The sequence below is a fragment of the Haliotis asinina genome, chromosome 8 (assembly GCF_037392515.1).
Source record: "Haliotis asinina isolate JCU_RB_2024 chromosome 8, JCU_Hal_asi_v2, whole genome shotgun sequence".
In the NCBI taxonomy this organism is placed as follows: Eukaryota; Metazoa; Mollusca; class Gastropoda; order Lepetellida; family Haliotidae; genus Haliotis; species Haliotis asinina.
This window is the reverse complement of record NC_090287.1, coordinates 26152309-26167734: the sequence shown is the minus strand read 5'-3', so window position 1 is coordinate 26167734 and position 15426 is coordinate 26152309. Positions and strand designations below refer to the sequence as shown.

The window sequence follows — 15426 nt, the reverse complement described above, 5'->3', positions numbered from 1 at the left end:
ATGTTTTTCAATGTTGACCGGTACATTTGGCATTACCTAAATCTTATGTTGAAAGCGATAGCTACTTCAAAGCTACTCAAAATTGACTATCGACAACCTGAAACAATTTAGCGCTTCGAAATCCTCTGCTTCGTATGCCAGCTAGAAGCATACTGATGACGAAATTTTATGGATGATAACTTCTTTGTTTTCACAATAGTGACGTTTCGGTATAGCTGGTTATACCGTTTTGAAGAAAACAAAGCCTAAAGCATGGCCACCTTACTAGATTATCAGACGCTTCCTTCGGATAGGATGGAATTGAGGAACAGTGGCGCTGTGTGAAGATGAGCTTTGAATTACAAATATACCAAACACTTTTCGGTGTAGTAACAACAGTCATTCTAAGATTTTGTTTAGGAGTACGTGGATTGCCACAATGAAATGTACATGGTGCCAGTCAAGTTCTAGCTTAAATGGAATTAGGATTAATATCCATTCGATTATATCGAAAGGTATTCATGGGTAATTTGGTATGTGGAACGTGAGTGGGATGTTGAAATGATTGGCCACATTCATTTACTTAACATACAGTTACATATGTGATATGAATGAAGGTGAATATATGGATAATTACGGGTATGGTGTATTTCATGTGCTGGTTGGTGTGTGTTTTGGCCACGTGGTTTGTAAATTGCAAGTATTTTTCTCCAAACCTACAAATGTAGGAGAGCCAGATGAAAACAGTGTAAGCAACTGGTAAACCATCATCCTGACTCGTGGCATGTATCAATTTTATTTCTTTTGGAGCAAATAATTATTATTTAGATGCTTTGTTCTTGTGCCAGTTTTAACTTTCAGGTAAATGCATATGCGTTTGATGCTCTTAAAAACAAAAGTGTTGTGCCCGTGAAGCCTCTCTTTTCCTTAATGCCTGCTCCATCCATGCATTATAGGGATTCCTCGGTAGGATTTGTAAATTGTTGGCTGTGTTTGTTTATGAAATTGTAACACAAAGAACATGGTCATTTAAACGTAGTATCAATGCATGTGTGCTACTAAGGGCGGCCTCTCTGATGCAGGTGTGAAGTTTTGACAAGTAAGTGAGTACACGCTCACTCGTCGGAGGTTTCTTTAATGTACGGCTACCTCAGGTACGACTGCTACCTTTAAAAATTAATTAAACACAGAAAGATGCACTTCTTATCGCTGTGAAAACAATCAAGATGTTCCAGCTTAAACAGCATGGCGGCTATGCATGAAGGGATAATTCCTGATTGCTAACAATACATAAATGCAAGTAATGAGTGGGTGGTGTATGGAGGTGGACTTAAAAGAAGTCCGACAGTCAGGTTACGGTAATAAAAGCTGAAACGCCTTGATTTCAGGCACTAGTCATAGATCTGCGCTCATCTGAACAGTCTAAACTTGTCACGTCATCTTCACATTATTCGCAGTTCGTTTTGGAAAGATTTCTACACAGTTACGAGGCAGAAATGAAAGTGAAGAGCCCCGAGACCAAGCCAAGCAAGTGTAGCATTAACAAGGCTATCGTTCCGTCCAGGAACCGAATCAAGTACTCTGCTAGTCAGGTAAATATTTTATATTCCATTACTCCAAACGTATAAAGATAACACCACAATAAACGCTAATCTTGAAAATCACCCAAAATACATCTGAAACCCGTTTTGATCTGCATCGTGCATATTCACAGTTGGCCCAGCTGGAGAAGGTGTTCCTGTCCTCTCAGTATCCTGACAGCTCCATCTTGGAGGATCTCTCCAACACCATCAACATCGACGTGGAGAGACTATCGGTAGGTGGATGAATATAACCCCAATGACACTTATACTTGAGCAAAGTTCTCATAGGACAAAACATCCTATCTGAAATATCACAATGTCATAAACCCCTTTACCCTCATTTACACACGCAGTTACCTTCAATTATATATACTACTGGACAAGAGTCACAACTGCTTTACTTATTGCGTAAGATACGTAGGTATCATATTTAGGGTATAATCAGTATTTTGCAAATATCGTTTCATAGTTGGAGAAAACTCTTTCCCAAATATACTACACCAGTGAATTTTAGAATGTCCCATTATAAGTGGCCACATCGTGGCATACAGATCTGGTTTCAGAACCGCCGTTCCAAGTTCAAGCGACAGTCTAAAGGTGCTCACTTGAACTGGATGAGACAGCAACTGTATCAACAAGGCACATCACAGTCACGTGATATAACGGTACCGGACAAGTGTCACGTGCTCACACCACCCACGGCGACCAAGAAAGATGACGTGAAAGACAAACCCAAATCAAAGTAAGTACACAACAAGCGACCACACATGCATCGGTTAGTTTTGCAAGTGCATGGTGCTCTGAATAGCTTCGACACACTCTCCTCTCATTCCCGTGCTTACAACGCTTTCTTTTTCTTGGGTTTCAGTCTTCACTACCTGCCCAGCACCGGACCCGGATACTCCTCACTGACGGACTACGACCCAGTCTACAATCCCTTGATGTTCACATCATCTCACAACGTCTACAGCGCTCTCACTGACGCAGTATCCAGTACACGCCCTGTTCAGAGTGCCCTTCACTACCCACATGTGATGACAGAAACCTCCTTCCAAGCCACACCAAGCCCGCAACAGTGGACGGAGTATTCCAGCCAGTCCAACTTCAGCTCTCCCCTAAGTCCATACCACCCCAATTATCTTCTCAACTGCCTTAGCGATCCCATGACATTTCCCCAGATCGGTGTCTAGATCGCCCATGGAGATCACATTCGTGGTCAAATGCAGCACGCTTTTGCATACATAAAGCCCACGTCAAATGGTTGCAACAGTCCAATGATGAAGTCATCTTTGGCTTGCTTTGTTACTATTAATGTATATGTTGTTGTGTTTGTGTTATGGATTGCAAGTATCAATTTAATATGACTGTATATGATCCTGAGCTAATAAACATTATGAAAAAGCTATTGCATTTCATTTTCTTATACAAAGAAATATGTCAAAGTATCCTAATCAGGGTTCGAACTCTCAATTTGTGTACACTGACATGAGTGGGGCACATACTTCTTCCAAGCAGTTTTCGTCCCCTACAATCAAATGAATCAGTTAGATTGGGATTCTTTCTTGAAACTGAGCAATTTTCCATTGATTGCTATTACATATGGGGCATAGACATTCATCTTCACCTCCCGCAAAGATCTGGAACTAAATCCACAACCTACATGTCGTTGATTCCGGAAGCCGACACGCAATAGCGAAGGATACACTGAGAGATGGTCGTTTATAAACTGTGATAAGAAACGAAATCACATCAACATCCGAAAATGAGAATCAATATTGAAACTTACAAGATGCATGTACGTGTGTAGCCAGTGACACACATGAGTCCCAGAGATGCAATGGTCAGCAGAAATTGCTAGGTCGGTTGGTTTCTTATTTAACGTCACGCTCAGAAATCTTCCATTTATCTGGTGGTGGTCGGTAAATAATCGAGCCTACATCAAACAATTCAGTGATCAACGTCATGAGTATCGATCTATTTAATTGGGATACGATGACGTGTCAACCAAGTCAAGGAGCCTGATTACCCGATCCCGCCAGTAACCTTTTACGGCAAGCATGGGTTCCTGAAAACCAGTTCCGATCCGGACCTTCACGAGTAGAAATTGGAATTAATCACAAACTGTGTGGCACATGTAGGGTTGTGTAGAAGAAAGAACTGGGAAAATGAAGGAGACCATGTTTTTCAATGTTGACCGGTACATTTGGCATTACCTAAATCTTATGTTGAAAGCGATAGCTACTTCAAAGCTACTCAAAATTGACTATCGACAACCTGAAACAATTTAGCGCTTCGAAATCCTCTGCTTCGTATGCCAGCTAGAAGCATACTGATGACGAAATTTTATGGATGATAACTTCTTTGTTTTCACAATAGTGACGTTTCGGTATAGCTGGTTATACCGTTTTGAAGAAAACAAAGCCTAAAGCATGGCCACCTTACTAGATTATCAGACGCTTCCTTCGGATAGGATGGAATTGAGGAACAGTGGCGCTGTGTGAAGATGAGCTTTGAATTACAAATATACCAAACACTTTTCGGTGTAGTAACAACAGTCATTCTAAGATTTTGTTTAGGAGTACGTGGATTGCCACAATGAAATGTACATGGTGCCAGTCAAGTTCTAGCTTAAATGGAATTAGGATTAATATCCATTCGATTATATCGAAAGGTATTCATGGGTAATTTGGTATGTGGAACGTGAGTGGGATGTTGAAATGATTGGCCACATTCATTTACTTAACATACAGTTACATATGTGATATGAATGAAGGTGAATATATGGATAATTACGGGTATGGTGTATTTCATGTGCTGGTTGGTGTGTGTTTTGGCCACGTGGTTTGTAAATTGCAAGTATTTTTCTCCAAACCTACAAATGTAGGAGAGCCAGATGAAAACAGTGTAAGCAACTGGTAAACCATCATCCTGACTCGTGGCATGTATCAATTTTATTTCTTTTGGAGCAAATAATTATTATTTAGATGCTTTGTTCTTGTGCCAGTTTTAACTTTCAGGTAAATGCATATGCGTTTGATGCTCTTAAAAACAAAAGTGTTGTGCCCGTGAAGCCTCTCTTTTCCTTAATGCCTGCTCCATCCATGCATTATAGGGATTCCTCGGTAGGATTTGTAAATTGTTGGCTGTGTTTGTTTATGAAATTGTAACACAAAGAACATGGTCATTTAAACGTAGTATCAATGCATGTGTGCTACTAAGGGCGGCCTCTCTGATGCAGGTGTGAAGTTTTGACAAGTAAGTGAGTACACGCTCACTCGTCGGAGGTTTCTTTAATGTACGGCTACCTCAGGTACGACTGCTACCTTTAAAAATTAATTAAACACAGAAAGATGCACTTCTTATCGCTGTGAAAACAATCAAGATGTTCCAGCTTAAACAGCATGGCGGCTATGCATGAAGGGATAATTCCTGATTGCTAACAATACATAAATGCAAGTAATGAGTGGGTGGTGTATGGAGGTGGACTTAAAAGAAGTCCGACAGTCAGGTTACGGTAATAAAAGCTGAAACGCCTTGATTTCAGGCACTAGTCATAGATCTGCGCTCATCTGAACAGTCTAAACTTGTCACGTCATCTTCACATTATTCGCAGTTCGTTTTGGAAAGATTTCTACACAGTTACGAGGCAGAAATGAAAGTGAAGAGCCCCGAGACCAAGCCAAGCAAGTGTAGCATTAACAAGGCTATCGTTCCGTCCAGGAACCGAATCAAGTACTCTGCTAGTCAGGTAAATATTTTATATTCCATTACTCCAAACGTATAAAGATAACACCACAATAAACGCTAATCTTGAAAATCACCCAAAATACATCTGAAACCCGTTTTGATCTGCATCGTGCATATTCACAGTTGGCCCAGCTGGAGAAGGTGTTCCTGTCCTCTCAGTATCCTGACAGCTCCATCTTGGAGGATCTCTCCAACACCATCAACATCGACGTGGAGAGACTATCGGTAGGTGGATGAATATAACCCCAATGACACTTATACTTGAGCAAAGTTCTCATAGGACAAAACATCCTATCTGAAATATCACAATGTCATAAACCCCTTTACCCTCATTTACACACGCAGTTACCTTCAATTATATATACTACTGGACAAGAGTCACAACTGCTTTACTTATTGCGTAAGATACGTAGGTATCATATTTAGGGTATAATCAGTATTTTGCAAATATCGTTTCATAGTTGGAGAAAACTCTTTCCCAAATATACTACACCAGTGAATTTTAGAATGTCCCATTATAAGTGGCCACATCGTGGCATACAGATCTGGTTTCAGAACCGCCGTTCCAAGTTCAAGCGACAGTCTAAAGGTGCTCACTTGAACTGGATGAGACAGCAACTGTATCAACAAGGCACACCACAGTCACGTGATATAACGGTACCGGACAAGTGTCACGTGCTCACACCACCCACGGCGACCAAGAAAGATGACGTGAAAGACAAACCCAAATCAAAGTAAGTACACAACAAGCGACCACACATGCATCGGTTAGTTTTGCAAGTGCATGGTGCTCTGAATAGCTTCGACACACTCTCCTCTCATTCCCGTGCTTACAACGCTTTCTTTTTCTTGGGTTTCAGTCTTCACTACCTGCCCAGCACCGGACCCGGATACTCCTCACTGACGGACTACGACCCAGTCTACAATCCCTTGATGTTCACATCATCTCACAACGTCTACAGCGCTCTCACTGACGCAGTATCCAGTACACGGCCTGTTCAGAGTGCCCTTCACTACCCACATGTGATGACAGAAACCTCCTTCCAAGCCACACCAAGCCCGCAACAGTGGACGGAGTATTCCAGCCAGTCCAACTTCAGCTCTCCCCTAAGTCCATACCACCCCAATTATCTTCTCAACTGCCTTAGCGATCCCATGACATTTCCCCAGATCGGTGTCTAGATCGCCTATGGAGATCACATTCGTGGTCAAATGCAGCACGCTTTTGCATACATAAAGCCCACGTCAAATGGTTGCAACAGTCCAATGATGAAGTCATCTTTGGCTTGCTTTGTTACTATTAATGTATATGTTGTTGTGTTTGTGTTATGGATTGCAAGTATCAATTTAATATGACTGTATATGATCCTGAGCTAATAAACATTATGAAAAAGCTATTGCATTTCATTTTCTTATACAAAGAAATATGTCAAAGTATCCTAATCAGGGTTCGAACTCTCAATTTGTGTACACTGACATGAGTGGGGCACATACTTCTTCCAAGCAGTTTTCGTCCCCTACAATCAAATGAATCAGTTAGATTGGGATTCTTTCTTGAAACTGAGCAATTTTCCATTGATTGCTATTACATATGGGGCATAGACATTCATCTTCACCTCCCGCAAAGATCTGGAACTAAATCCACAACCTACATGTCGTTGATTCCGGAAGCCGACACGCAATAGCGAAGGATACACTGAGAGATGGTCGTTTATAAACTGTGATAAGAAACGAAATCACATCAACATCCGAAAATGAGAATCAATATTGAAACTTACAAGATGCATGTACGTGTGTAGCCAGTGACACACATGAGTCCCAGAGATGCAATGGTCAGCAGAAATTGCTAGGTCGGTTGGTTTCTTATTTAACGTCACGCTCAGAAATCTTCCATTTATCTGGTGGTGGTCGGTAAATAATCGAGCCTACATCAAACAATTCAGTGATCAACGTCATGAGTATCGATCTATTTAATTGGGATACGATGACGTGTCAAGCAAGTCAAGGAGCCTGATTACCCGATCCCGCCAGTAACCTTTTACGGCAAGCATGGGTTCCTGAAAACCAGTTCCGATCCGGACCTTCACGAGTAGAAATTGGAATTAATCACAAACTGTGTGGCACATGTAGGATTGTGTAGAAGAAAGAACTGGGAAAATGAAGGAGACCATGTTTTTCAATGTTGACCGGTACATTTGGCATTACCTAAATCTTATGTTGAAAGCGATAGCTACTTCAAAGCTACTCAAAATTGACTATCGACAACCTGAAACAATTTAGCGCTTCGAAATCCTCTGCTTCGTATGCCAGCTAGAAGCATACTGATGACGAAATTTTATGGATGATAACTTCTTTGTTTTCACAATAGTGACGTTTCGGTATAGCTGGTTATACCGTTTTGAAGAAAACAAAGCCTAAAGCATGGCCACCTTACTAGATTATCAGACGCTTCCTTCGGATAGGATGGAATTGAGGAACAGTGGCGCTGTGTGAAGATGAGCTTTGAATTACAAATATACCAAACACTTTTCGGTGTAGTAACAACAGTCATTCTAAGATTTTGTTTAGGAGTACGTGGATTGCCACAATGAAATGTACATGGTGCCAGTCAAGTTCTAGCTTAAATGGAATTAGGATTAATATCCATTCGATTATATCGAAAGGTATTCATGGGTAATTTGGTATGTGGAACGTGAGTGGGATGTTGAAATGATTGGCCACATTCATTTACTTAACATACAGTTACATATGTGATATGAATGAAGGTGAATATATGGATAATTACGGCTATGGTGTATTTCATGTGCTGGTTGGTGTGTGTTTTGGCCACGTGGTTTGTAAATTGCAAGTATTTTTCTCCAAACCTACAAATGTAGGAGAGCCAGATGAAAACAGTGTAAGCAACTGGTAAACCATCATCCTGACTCGTGGCATGTATCAATTTTATTTCTTTTGGAGCAAATAATGATTATTTAGATGCTTTGTTCTTGTGCCAGTTTTAACTTTCAGGTAAATGCATATGCGTTTGATGCTCTTAAAAACAAAAGTGTTGTGCCCGTGAAGCCTCTCTTTTCCTTAATGCCTGCTCCATCCATGCATTATAGGGATTCCTCGGTAGGATTTGTAAATTGTTGGCTGTGTTTGTTTATGAAATTGTAACACAAAGAACATGGTCATTTAAACGTAGTATCAATGCATGTGTGCTACTAAGGGCGGCCTCTCTGATGCAGGTGTGAAGTTTTGACAAGTAAGTGAGTACACGCTCACTCGTCGGAGGTTTCTTTAATGTACGGCTACCTCAGGTACGACTGCTACCTTTAAAAATTAATTAAACACAGAAAGATGCACTTCTTATCGCTGTGAAAACAATCAAGATGTTCTAGCTTAAACAGCATGGCGGCTATGCATGAAGGGATAATTCCTGATTGCTAACAATACATAAATGCAAGTAATGAGTGGGTGGTGTATGGAGGTGGACTTAAAAGAAGTCCGACAGTCAGGTTACGGTAATAAAAGCTGAAACGCCTTGATTTCAGGCACTAGTCATAGATCTGCGCTCATCTGAACAGTCTAAACTTGTCACGTCATCTTCACATTATTCGCAGTTCGTTTTGGAAAGATTTCTACACAGTTACGAGGCAGAAATGAAAGTGAAGAGCCCCGAGACCAAGCCAAGCAAGTGTAGCATTAACAAGGCTATCGTTCCGTCCAGGAACCGAATCAAGTACTCTGCTAGTCAGGTAAATATTTTATATTCCATTACTCCAAACGTATAAAGATAACACCACAATAAACGCTAATCTTGAAAATCACCCAAAATACATCTGAAACCCGTTTTGATCTGCATCGTGCATATTCACAGTTGGCCCAGCTGGAGAAGGTGTTCCTGTCCTCTCAGTATCCTGACAGCTCCATCTTGGAGGATCTCTCCAACACCATCAACATCGACGTGGAGAGACTATCGGTAGGTGGATGAATATAACCCCAATGACACTTATACTTGAGCAAAGTTCTCATAGGACAAAACATCCTATCTGAAATATCACAATGTCATAAACCCCTTTACCCTCATTTACACACGCAGTTACCTTCAATTATATATACTACTGGACAAGAGTCACAACTGCTTTACTTATTGCGTAAGATACGTAGGTATCATATTTAGGGTATAATCAGTATTTTGCAAATATCGTTTCATAGTTGGAGAAAACTCTTTCCCAAATATACTACACCAGTGAATTTTAGAATGTCCCATTATAAGTGGCCACATCGTGGCATACAGATCTGGTTTCAGAACCGCCGTTCCAAGTTCAAGCGACAGTCTAAAGGTGCTCACTTGAACTGGATGAGACAGCAACTGTATCAACAAGGCACACCACAGTCACGTGATATAACGGTACCGGACAAGTGTCACGTGCTCACACCACCCACGGCGACCAAGAAAGATGACGTGAAAGACAAACCCAAATCAAAGTAAGTACACAACAAGCGACCACACATGCATCGGTTAGTTTTGCAAGTGCATGGTGCTCTGAATAGCTTCGACACACTCTCCTCTCATTCCCGTGCTTACAACGCTTTCTTTTTCTTGGGTTTCAGTCTTCACTACCTGCCCAGCACCGGACCCGGATACTCCTCACTGACGGACTACGACCCAGTCTACAATCCCTTGATGTTCACATCATCTCACAACGTCTACAGCGCTCTCACTGACGCAGTATCCAGTACACGGCCTGTTCAGAGTGCCCTTCACTACCCACATGTGATGACAGAAACCTCCTTCCAAGCCACACCAAGCCCGCAACAGTGGACGGAGTATTCCAGCCAGTCCAACTTCAGCTCTCCCCTAAGTCCATACCACCCCAATTATCTTCTCAACTGCCTTAGCGATCCCATGACATTTCCCCAGATCGGTGTCTAGATCGCCTATGGAGATCACATTCGTGGTCAAATGCAGCACGCTTTTGCATACATAAAGCCCACGTCAAATGGTTGCAACAGTCCAATGATGAAGTCATCTTTGGCTTGCTTTGTTACTATTAATGTATATGTTGTTGTGTTTGTGTTATGGATTGCAAGTATCAATTTAATATGACTGTATATGATCCTGAGCTAATAAACATTATGAAAAAGCTATTGCATTTCATTTTCTTATACAAAGAAATATGTCAAAGTATCCTAATCAGGGTTCGAACTCTCAATTTGTGTACACTGACATGAGTGGGGCACATACTTCTTCCAAGCAGTTTTCGTCCCCTACAATCAAATGAATCAGTTAGATTGGGATTCTTTCTTGAAACTGAGCAATTTTCCATTGATTGCTATTACATATGGGGCATAGACATTCATCTTCACCTCCCGCAAAGATTTGGAACTAAATCCACAACCTACATGTCGTTGATTCCGGAAGCCGACACGCAATAGCGAAGGATACACTGAGAGATGGTCGTTTATAAACTGTGATAAGAAACGAAATCACATCAACATCCGAAAATGAGAATCAATATTGAAACTTACAAGATGCATGTACGTGTGTAGCCAGTGACACACATGAGTCCCAGAGATGCAATGGTCAGCAGAAATTGCTAGGTCGGTTGGTTTCTTATTTAACGTCACGCTCAGAAATCTTCCATTTATCTGGTGGTGGTCGGTAAATAATCGAGCCTACATCAAACAATTCAGTGATCAACGTCATGAGTATCGATCTATTTAATTGGGATACGATGACGTCTCAACCAAGTCAAGGAGCCTGATTACCCGATCCCGCCAGTAACCTTTTACGGCAAGCATGGGTTCCTGAAAACCAGTTCCGATCCGGACCTTCACGGGTAGAAATTGGAATTAATCACAAACTGTGTGGCACATGTAGGATTGTGTAGAAGAAAGAACTGGGAAAATGAAGGAGACCATGTTTTTCAATGTTGACCGGTACATTTGGCATTACCTAAATCTTATGTTGAAAGCGATAGCTACTTCAAAGCTACTCAAAATTGACTATCGACAACCTGAAACAATTTAGCGCTTCGAAATCCTCTGCTTCGTATGCCAGCTAGAAGCATACTGATGACGAAATTTTATGGATGATAACTTCTTTGTTTTCACAATAGTGACGTTTCGGTATAGCTGGTTATACCGTTTTGAAGAAAACAAAGCCTAAAGCATGGCCACCTTACTAGATTATCAGACGCTTCCTTCGGATAGGATGGAATTGAGGAACAGTGGCGCTGTGTGAAGATGAGCTTTGAATTACAAATATACCAAACACTTTTCGGTGTAGTAACAACAGTCATTCTAAGATTTTGTTTAGGAGTACGTGGATTGCCACAATGAAATGTACATGGTGCCAGTCAAGTTCTAGCTTAAATGGAATTAGGATTAATATCCATTCGATTATATCGAAAGGTATTCATGGGTAATTTGGTATGTGGAACGTGAGTGGGATGTTGAAATGATTGGCCACATTCATTTACTTAACATACAGTAACATATGTGATATGAATGAAGGTGAATATATGGATAATTACGGGTATGGTGTATTTCATGTGCTGGTTGGTGTGTGTTTTGGCCACGTGGTTTGTAAATTGCAAGTATTTTTCTCCAAACCTACAAATGTAGGAGAGCCAGATGAAAACAGTGTAAGCAACTGGTAAACCATCATCCTGACTCGTGGCATGTATCAATTTTATTTCTTTTGGAGCAAAAAATGATTATTTAGATGCTTTGTTCTTGTGCCAGTTTTAACTTTCAGGTAAATGCATATGCGTTTGATGCTCTTAAAAACAAAAGTGTTGTGCCCGTGAAGCCTCTCTTTTCCTTAATGCCTGCTCCATCCATGCATTATAGGGATTCCTCGGTAGGATTTGTAAATTGTTGGCTGTGTTTGTTTATGAAATTGTAACACAAAGAACATGGTCATTTAAACGTAGTATCAATGCATGTGTGCTACTAAGGGCGGCCTCTCTGATGCAGGTGTGAAGTTTTGACAAGTAAGTGAGTACACGCTCACTCGTCGGAGGTTTCTTTAATGTACGGCTACCTCAGGTACGACTGCTACCTTTAAAAATTAATTAAACAAAGAAAGATGTACTTCTTATCGCTGTGAAAACAATCAAGATGTTCCAGCTTAAACAGCATGGCGGCTATGCATGAAGGGATAATTCCTGATTGCTAACAATACATAAATGCAAGTAATGAGTGGGTGGTGTATGGAGGTGGACTTAAAAGAAGTCCGACAGTCAGGTTACGGTAATAAAAGCTGAAACGCCTTGATTTCAGGCACTAGTCATAGATCTGCGCTCATCTGAACAGTCTAAACTTGTCACGTCATCTTCACATTATTCGCAGTTCGTTTTGGAAAGATTTCTACACAGTTACGAGGCAGAAATGAAAGTGAAGAGCCCCGAGACCAAGCCAAGCAAGTGTAGCATTAACAAGGCTATCGTTCCGTCCAGGAACCGAATCAAGTACTCTGCTAGTCAGGTAAATATTTTATATTCCATTACTCCAAACGTATAAAGATAACACCACAATAAACGCTAATCTTGAAAATCACCCAAAATACATCTGAAACCCGTTTTGATCTGCATCGTGCATATTCACAGTTGGCCCAGCTGGAGAAGGTGTTCCTGTCCTCTCAGTATCCTGACAGCTCCATCTTGGAGGATCTCTCCAACACCATCAACATCGACGTGGAGCGACTATCGGTAGGTGGATGAATATAACCCCAATGACACTTATACTTGAGCAAAGTTCTCATAGGACAAAACATCCTATCTGAAATATCACAATGTCATAAACCCCTTTACCCTCATTTACACACGCAGTTACCTTCAATTATATATACTACTGGACAAGAGTCACAACTGCTTTACTTATTGCGTAAGATACGTAGGTATCATATTTAGGGTATAATCAGTATTTTGCAAATATCGTTTCATAGTTGGAGAAAACTCTTTCCCAAATATACTACACCAGTGAATTTTAGAATGTCCCATTATAAGTGGCCACATCGTGGCATACAGATCTGGTTTCAGAACCGCCGTTCCAAGTTCAAGCGACAGTCTAAAGGTGCTCACTTGAACTGGATGAGACAGCAACTGTATCAACAAGGCACATCACAGTCACGTGATATAACGGTACCGGACAAGTGTCACGTGCTCACACCACCCACGGCGACCAAGAAAGATGACGTGAAAGACAAACCCAAATCAAAGTAAGTACACAACAAGCGACCACACATCGGTTAGTTTTGCAAGTGCATGGTGCTCTGAATAGCTTCGACACACTCTCCTCTCATTCCCGTGCTTACAACGCTTTCTTTTTCTTGGGTTTCAGTCTTCACTACCTGCCCAGCACCGGACCCGGATACTCCTCACTGACGGACTACGACCCAGTCTACAATCCCTTGATGTTCACATCATCTCACAACGTCTACAGCGCTCTCACTGACGCAGTATCCAGTACACGGCCTGTTCAGAGTGCCCTTCACTACCCACATGTGATGACAGAAACCTCCTTCCAAGCCACACCAAGCCCGCAACAGTGGACGGAGTATTCCAGCCAGTCCAACTTCAGCTCTCCCCTAAGTCCATACCACCCCAATTATCTTCTCAACTGCCTTAGCGATCCCATGACATTTCCCCAGATCGGTGTCTAGATCGCCTATGGAGATCACATTCGTGGTCAAATGCAGCACGCCTTTGCATACATAAAGCCCACGTCAAATGGTTGCAACAGTCCAATGATGAAGTCATCTTTGGCTTGCTTTGTTACTATTAATGTATATGTTGTTGTGTTTGTGTTATGGATTGCAAGTATCAATTTAATATGACTGTATATCATCCTGAGCTAATAAACATTATGAAAAAGCTATTGCATTTCATTTTCTTATACAAAGAAATATGTCAAAGTATCCTAATCAGGGTTCGAACTCTCAATTTGTGTACACTGACATGAGTGGGGCACATACTTCTTCCAAGCAGTTTTCGTCCCCTACAATCAAATGAATCAGTTAGATTGGGATTCTTTCTTGAAACTGAGCAATTTTCCATTGATTGCTATTACATATGGGGCATAGACATTCATCTTCACCTCCCGCAAAGATTTGGAACTAAATCCACAACCTACATGTCGTTGATTCCGGAAGCCGACACGCAATAGCGAAGGATACACTGAGAGATGGTCGTTTATAAACTGTGATAAGAAACGAAATCACATCAACATCCGAAAATGAGAATCAATATTGAAACTTACAAGATGCATGTACGTGTGTAGCCAGTGACACACATGAGTCCCAGAGATGCAATGGTCAGCAGAAATTGCTAGGTCGGTTGGTTTCTTATTTAACGTCACGCTCAGAAATCTTCCATTTATCTGGTGGTGGTCGGTAAATAATCGAGCCTACATCAAACAATTCAGTGATCAACGTCATGAGTATCGATCTATTTAATTGGGATACGATGACGTCTCAACCAAGTCAAGGAGCCTGATTACCCAATCCCGCCAGTAACCTTTTACGGCAAGCATGGGTTCCTGAAAACCAGTTCCGATCCGGACCTTCACGGGTAGAAATTGGAATTAATCACAAACTGTGTGGCACATGTAGGATTGTGTAGAAGAAAGAACTGGGAAAATGAAGGAGACCATGTTTTTCAATGTTGACCGGTACATTTGGCATTACCTAAATCTTATGTTGAAAGCGATAGCTACTTCAAAGCTACTCAAAATTGACTATCGACAACCTGAAACAATTTAGCGCTTCGAAATCCTCTGCTTCGTATGCCAGCTAGAAGCATACTGATGACGAAATTTTATGGATGATAACTTCTTTGTTTTCACAATAGTGACGTTTCGGTATAGCTGGTTATACCGTTTTGAAGAAAACAAAGCCTAAAGCATGGCCACCTTACTAGATTATCAGACGCTTCCTTCGGATAGGATGGAATTGAGGAACAGTGGCGCTGTGTGAAGATGAGCTTTGAATTACAAATATACCAAACACTTTTCGGTGTAGTAACAACAGTCATTCTAAGATTTTGTTTAGGAGTACGTGGATTGCCACAATGAAATGTACATGGTGCCAGTCAAGTTCTAGCTTAAATGGAATTAGGATTAATAT

At 41.2% G+C, this 15426-nt stretch overlaps 4 protein-coding genes across 4 annotated transcripts; all 4 read left to right on the top strand.

The window, feature by feature from the left end:
- The first annotated feature begins 1475 nt into the window (after positions 1-1475).
- Positions 1476-2752, top strand: LOC137295183 (paired mesoderm homeobox protein 2-like). The gene is made up of 4 exons (XM_067826503.1): positions 1476-1571; positions 1694-1795; positions 2126-2304; positions 2431-2752. The coding sequence occupies exons 1-4, from the start codon at positions 1476-1478 to the stop codon at positions 2750-2752; spliced, it is 699 nt and encodes a 232-aa protein (XP_067682604.1).
- Positions 2753-5214: 2462 nt separating this feature from the next.
- On the top strand, positions 5215-6491 carry LOC137295182 (cone-rod homeobox protein-like). The gene is made up of 4 exons (XM_067826502.1): positions 5215-5310; positions 5433-5534; positions 5865-6043; positions 6170-6491. The coding sequence occupies exons 1-4, from the start codon at positions 5215-5217 to the stop codon at positions 6489-6491; spliced, it is 699 nt and encodes a 232-aa protein (XP_067682603.1).
- Positions 6492-8953: 2462 nt separating this feature from the next.
- LOC137295181 (cone-rod homeobox protein-like) lies at positions 8954-10230 on the top strand. The gene is made up of 4 exons (XM_067826501.1): positions 8954-9049; positions 9172-9273; positions 9604-9782; positions 9909-10230. Exons 1-4 carry the CDS (start codon positions 8954-8956, stop codon positions 10228-10230), a joined length of 699 nt encoding a protein of 232 aa, XP_067682602.1.
- Positions 10231-12692: 2462 nt separating this feature from the next.
- Positions 12693-13965, top strand: LOC137295180 (paired mesoderm homeobox protein 2-like). The gene is made up of 4 exons (XM_067826500.1): positions 12693-12788; positions 12911-13012; positions 13343-13521; positions 13644-13965. The coding sequence occupies exons 1-4, from the start codon at positions 12693-12695 to the stop codon at positions 13963-13965; spliced, it is 699 nt and encodes a 232-aa protein (XP_067682601.1).
- Positions 13966-15426: the final 1461 nt, after the last annotated feature.

Excerpts from the sequence above, each read along its gene's own strand:
- LOC137295183 (XM_067826503.1), top strand. The coding sequence starts at position 1,476 with ATGAAAGTGAAGAGCCCCGAGACCAAGCCAAGCAAGTGTAGCATTAAC. Across the intron at positions 1,572-1,693 it reads TCAAGTACTCTGCTAGTCAG|TTGGCCCAGCTGGAGAAGGT; the intron begins GTAAATATTTTA and ends GCATATTCACAG. Across the intron at positions 1,796-2,125 it reads TCGACGTGGAGAGACTATCG|AACCGCCGTTCCAAGTTCAA; the intron begins GTAGGTGGATGA and ends ATCTGGTTTCAG.
- LOC137295182 (XM_067826502.1), top strand. The coding sequence starts at position 5,215 with ATGAAAGTGAAGAGCCCCGAGACCAAGCCAAGCAAGTGTAGCATTAAC. Across the intron at positions 5,311-5,432 it reads TCAAGTACTCTGCTAGTCAG|TTGGCCCAGCTGGAGAAGGT; the intron begins GTAAATATTTTA and ends GCATATTCACAG. Across the intron at positions 5,535-5,864 it reads TCGACGTGGAGAGACTATCG|AACCGCCGTTCCAAGTTCAA; the intron begins GTAGGTGGATGA and ends ATCTGGTTTCAG.
- LOC137295181 (XM_067826501.1), top strand. The coding sequence starts at position 8,954 with ATGAAAGTGAAGAGCCCCGAGACCAAGCCAAGCAAGTGTAGCATTAAC. Across the intron at positions 9,050-9,171 it reads TCAAGTACTCTGCTAGTCAG|TTGGCCCAGCTGGAGAAGGT; the intron begins GTAAATATTTTA and ends GCATATTCACAG. Across the intron at positions 9,274-9,603 it reads TCGACGTGGAGAGACTATCG|AACCGCCGTTCCAAGTTCAA; the intron begins GTAGGTGGATGA and ends ATCTGGTTTCAG.
- LOC137295180 (XM_067826500.1), top strand. The coding sequence starts at position 12,693 with ATGAAAGTGAAGAGCCCCGAGACCAAGCCAAGCAAGTGTAGCATTAAC. Across the intron at positions 12,789-12,910 it reads TCAAGTACTCTGCTAGTCAG|TTGGCCCAGCTGGAGAAGGT; the intron begins GTAAATATTTTA and ends GCATATTCACAG. Across the intron at positions 13,013-13,342 it reads TCGACGTGGAGCGACTATCG|AACCGCCGTTCCAAGTTCAA; the intron begins GTAGGTGGATGA and ends ATCTGGTTTCAG.